At 41.1% G+C, this 5,671-nt stretch overlaps 1 protein-coding gene across 1 annotated transcript in view; it reads left to right on the plus strand.

Moving 5' to 3' along the window:
• Positions 1-5,289, plus strand: part of SLC7A11 (solute carrier family 7 (anionic amino acid transporter light chain, xc- system), member 11) — a 15,819-nt gene extending 10,530 nt beyond the window's left edge. Inside the window, exons 4-5 of the mRNA XM_008949973.1 lie at positions 2,829-2,954; positions 5,166-5,289. Of these exons, the coding sequence (XP_008948221.1) occupies positions 2,829-2,954; positions 5,166-5,269 (230 nt within the window). The 3' untranslated portion in view covers positions 5,270-5,289. The remainder of the gene's footprint in view (positions 1-2,828; positions 2,955-5,165) is intronic.
• Positions 5,290-5,671: the final 382 nt, after the last annotated feature.

The following is a 5,671-nucleotide window of genomic DNA, read 5'->3' on the forward strand; positions in this document are numbered from 1 at the left end:
TATTCTTGCAAAGGAGGCCAGGGTGTAATGCTTACTGCTGCTTCTCCCATTAGGTTTCATTATCCACCTGTAGCTGTGGCTGTGTGGAGGAAAGAGATTGTGAAAAGTAACAGGATTGGTGTCACTGTTGTGTTTGATTGTTCATGAACCCCAATTTGTTCTGCCTTCATCCTTCTTGCAGTTAGGGTTTGTCTCACTTGTAGTTAGGTGTTTAGTTTAAGGTAGTAGCCTCTGCTCCCCATAGAGTTATTGGAGAAAGAGAGAGACACTTCCTGAAGGCAACTTATCTCATCTGAGATAGGCATCTGATAATAGGGGTTATTACTCATTCTCTGGAGGCTCCTGTCTCTTCATTGAGGATGGAGGCACAATAGATGCCTGACTTTCAGTTAGCAAAGTTAGAGGTGAGTCCTCCTTTCACCGCTTCCTTCTGATCTTTGCTGTGATGCTGCATCAAAGCATCTGCAATCAGTTTCTGGAAGTGTCTCCATGAGGCCCTATTCATAGAAGTGTTGAATAATGACCGTGGTCCCAAGATAGAGTTTCCTTCTTGAGTCCTGGCACAGTTGTCCTATTCTTCTCCTGGGCTTTAGAGCTTCCTTCATGACTCCTCTTCTGCATTACTTTTCACTGCCCAGTTGCTATCACAATGACTGTGGTGCTGATATATGATAGTGGTATAAGCCTCACATCCCTATATCTGTTATACACATAGAACTGCTAAGGCTAATTATTATAAGACTGTAGATTCTTATAGCCTATTAAATCCAATAAAATGAAAATTGAAAAAACACCAAATTAGTCTCAAATCTTCGAATCCGACTCTGTAGGGAACCCACTTCTATAGAGGACCACCAAAACTGATGGCATGTGCACTGCACTGACTGGACATGTTGTGTCCCTTCAGCTTCCTGGCTAAATGAAGGTACTTGCAGTGCCCATTTTGCTTTTGCTATTTGATTAGAAATCCAGATGAAATGTTTGGCTGCCTTGAACTCATGGCTGGAGGTGGAGAAACTTTTGACACAGCCTGCTTATAAAATATCTTCATGAAAATATCAGCCTGCATTATTTTATTTCAAGCCAGTGTAGCTCAGACAGATTTGGGATGGGTGACTTGTGTGTGGCTGGCCAGAAAGGAAGGTTCTGAGTTTCTCTGTGAGCTGACATTAGTGTATGCAGTAGTTTGCCATGCAGTGACATTCTCATGGGTGCATCAGGAAGGTGAAAGCACTGCATTAGAAAACCTGGAGGAGGGCTCTCTGCAGGGAGGGTGCTCCCATTACCTACCCTGACCTGTGTAACAAGCCAACTGCTGCAGTCAGCTTGAAATCTGAACAAGCTGCATGTCAAATTGCAAATATTTCCTTACACATAAACCTCTTCTTTGACATTTTCCTATGAGCTGGTCTCTGCCTCAGCTTCATATTCTGGGAAAGAAAAGTATGATATCTTCAACTTTCTAGGAAATTTGAAATAAACCAGTGCTTGTTTATGGAACTTGATTTTCTTTATCATTTAAACACTGATGATCAAATATCTTTTGCTTAACTGATAGTTGTTAATCTTCCTGGTAATTGTCCTGGAGCCATTGACAGTAATCAAGCCCTAGGAAAAGAGGGGAAGCCTCAGTCATCACAATCAGCAGCATCCTAAAGAGATCTTTTAACACACAAATGAGCAAAGATATATCTGGGTAGTATTGGGACAACAGAGTAATGAATGAATCAGGCCCCTGGGATTTTCTGTTTCCTGACAAGTATAGGTATATATGGAAGTAATAGAGCAAAAAAATATGTCTGGATCTCAAGTGATACTTTGCAGAAGCCCAAGTGATGTCTTTGTGACTTAGAAAAGGATGACTAGTTTCTGAGATACAGTAAAATACAGAAGTGGAAAAACATTTTGACCTTTAAGATTTTTCTTTTTTTTTTTTTTATTTTTTGTGAAGAATTGACATTAAGTGATGCTGTGACTTTATGCTGACTTGGATGAATTGTTCATTTGAGAGCGGGCCTCTCTCTTTGCCAAATAAAAATTCTAGAAGATAATTAAAAAAAAAATCTTATTAAAAATTACTTTGGAATCCAGATTACTTGGAATTTTCTCTTGTGGTTCAAACTGAGAAGAATTTTTTATTATATATGTAGTTTTGGGCTTGCCAGGGAACAGAATCTATATAAAAGACTTGGGTTAAATCAGTGGGTTTTGTTGGTGAGGCACAGACCTGGGCTTTGTTTTCAAGAAGTAAAAGGTCTCTGTTTATTCCCCAGTTCCCAACAAGGACACCCACATTGCTTGCACTCTGTCCCTCTTGGGGACATAAGGGAGGAAAAAAGTGGAAAAGAGGGGCAGGGATAAATAAGGCAGTTAGTGAGATATTTATGGGGGGCCTAAATGGGTGTGAAAAAGTTCAATAGGATTATTCATTGTTATTTTTTTTTTCTTAAAATGCAAATCTCTCCTCAAATTGGCACTGATACAGAAATCTAGAGTGACAAAGATTGGGCAATTAATTTCTTTCATCCAGGGCAAGGTCCTGCCAGCCCCTCCTATACCAACAGCTACCAATTTTGGCTAGGTAGGCAGAGAGTGGACAGATGAATGGGCTGCTCAGTAGGTCAGACACAGGGGCTCAGCTCAAGTGTTTCATGCAGCATTTGGAAGGGGAAGGTGAGAAATTTATTTTATTTTTCATCTGGAGAAGATTATTGGGGTGCATTTCCTTTAATCTGTTGTCTGTGTGGCCTGTCCATTGGCAAAAAAAGTTTTGTGGCCATTTTAGTGGGGTGAATGTTTCTTTCTGACTGTTCTTTTTCCCTTTGCAGCACTGGTGATGGTCCTGAATAGCACGAGTGTCAGCTGGAGTGCCCGCATTCAGATTTTCCTTACCTTCTGCAAGCTTGTAGCAATTCTGATAATTATAGTCCCTGGAGTTATCCAGCTAATTAAAGGTATGAAATGAAAAGTAAATGCTTTTAAAGTGCTTTTATCTTTACCCTCCCCAGTATTCTCCACCTGTCTCCACCAAATAATGCTTAGAGCAGCAAAATCTCTTAATTAGTCTGTGCTTGCTTAACTGAAGCCCTGTGCTGTCATGTAATTGATTAGAAGTGGAACTACACTGGGAAGAACTGGTATTTCCTTCAGCATGCCAATGAGTGTAATTCAGATCAGACTAATTTTTCAAATGAGTGACAGGATTGCTCTTCTCTGCAATTTGCCTTTGGCATGAACTTTGTGAAAGGGGCTGGATGGGTTTTAATGACAGAAGGGCACACCTCTCCCAAAACCACACGCCTTGTCCAGGCAGAACATCTCCTCTAACTGCTCTAGTGCATAGTCCTGTTGGGTACTGGGTGTGTGGTGGCAGAGGGGGCTCAGAATTGGGGAATATGTGAAAGAAACAGCATCATGGATGGTGTTCTACCACCATAGTGATGTAAACTGTGAAGTTAAAGGTGCCGTACTGGCAAGAGGAGCTGTAGTTACACATGAGTTACACTCATGCTGCATGAATGCTTTACTTCTTCCAAGTGAGAAACTAAACCATACAGTTAAAGGCAATGGTCTGGGGCTAACCGAAGTGTAGGAAAGGAAAGCAGAGGTGAGTGGAGGGTCAGAATTATTCCACAGACTTGATTGATGTTGCTGCATGAGGTAGGAGTGTGAAAACACACCTTTCTTCTCCCCAGCAGCACCTAGCATGGACACGGCTACACAAGCCTTTACTTGGCTCTTCTGGAAGTCATTTGGGGAAAGCCATGCTGGCAGAGAAACTCCTCTCACTGACATATTTTCAGCTACCTGATGAGGCTTTTCCCTCACAGCCCTATCAGCAGTGGGTGCGAGGTGGTGACAAGCCCCAGCTCATCCTTGTTACCACAGTGTTAGACAATAACCACACAAAGCACCAGGAGCCATTCAGCACAGAGGGTCAGAATGGGGAGCACTTTTTAATGAATTGGTGGCAGATTTTACCCAACATAAATGATCACAGTAGTTGGCTCCATCCCTGGGGATGCTCTTTTATGATGCTTTACAAAGCCTCCCATCTGAGTCAACAGCAGAGCATCAGGCTCTGCAGTGAGCTTGGTTTCTCAGGGACAGACAACTCTCTGTGGTTAGCAATAAGCTCTGAAAGAAAACTTTTCCTGTGTAGCACTTTGCTGATTCACTATTTCTGTTTTCAGGCTTTTCACTTCCTTTTGGCAGTTGCAATGCCTCCTCCCCCACCTCCTTTCATGTGCAAAATTTCTCTCTGTTTCCATCCACCCTTTTTTTCTCCTAGGTCTTTGGAGCAGGTCAGACCCAGGTTTGGATGGGGTTTGCTGCCCTTGAGCAGCTCCAGTAGTGTCCCTGATTCCCTGCTGGGACCTTCCTCTGTCCACAGCTCTTCCCTTACCTGAAAATGTCTCTGCTTTGGTAGGAATTTTGACTGAGAACTCAGTAAAAAATGAGTGAAGGGTAGAGGATGTGACCAACCACTAATTTAAGTCTGAATGAATTTTGCTGCTTGCTGCTCCTTTCCTGTGGAGTATCACTGCTTCTCAGGAAATCTGAATGTTGTAGGGAAGTCTTGCAATCCATAGAACACCCCCTAACTGAATAAGAACAGAAAATAACTCTTAGATGTTCGCATTTATAGATATCTAACTCTTCCTTAGTGTAATATTAATACAGAACTGACTATAATGTGGTAAGGAGTTGCTATATTTTTCAGTAGTAGAAATGTTTTAGACATTTGGTTTGTTTAGCTTAAATTTTTTGCTTGTGAGTGAAATGTTAGCAATATTTTCCTTCAGATTAAAATGTTAAACAAGTGAAATTTTCCCCAGCAAAAACTACAGAGCTCATTCTGCTCCTTCATGTCAATGCAAGTCACTGCTGGACAGTGCAGGGAGTGTCATCAAGCTCAGAATACCTTGAAAAAATGAATAGGTCAAACTCTGCTGTTGCACGACCAGGGTGCCACAAAACCTTTTACAATTGCTGGCAGATTACAGCTGCAAGGGTTGGGTCAGAAATGAAGGTCAAGGGCAGAACTTGAAGTCTGTGAACTCTGTTGGGTGATTAAATGTTCCATGGTGCGAGATAGTTATTTGTTTTAAAGTAGTAGGTGACCAAAGAGCTTATTTTGAATATTGTTTTTGTTGATGTTGCAGGAGAAACACAGCACTTTAAAAATGCATTTGCAGGGAATGATGCCAGCGTTACGAGATTACCACTTGCATTCTATTCAGGAATGTATGCTTATTCAGGCTGGTAAGTTTTGGAGACCTCTATTTGTCCTAAAAAACCCACTAGTATGCTCTAACAAAGACCTTTATTTATTTGAAGAAATGAGTAACATATTCTACATCTTTTGCCAAGCTACCTCAAGTAGTAAGGGTAGATCTCGCCGCTGTTCCATATGCTCAGTAGTGATTCTGGAAGCAGGATTTTCTTTTCCTTTCTACAAAAGAAAGGTTTTTCTTCTTCAGTGTGCAACAGGTAAACATGCACTGAATACTAAAATATCAGACTCTTATTTCTTTTCTTAGGACTATGAAAAAAAGGCAACAAGAAAGGAATGTTCTTAAATTTTCATTGGGGTTTATTTGATAAAAGGGATAATCAAGCTTTAACTTTTGTTGACCAAGTTAGTAATTACATGAAAAACAAGTCTGTG

This window comes from Merops nubicus, unplaced genomic scaffold (assembly GCF_000691845.1).
Source record: "Merops nubicus isolate BGI_N331 unplaced genomic scaffold, ASM69184v1 scaffold19531, whole genome shotgun sequence".
NCBI lineage: Eukaryota > Metazoa > Chordata > Aves > Coraciiformes > Meropidae > Merops > Merops nubicus.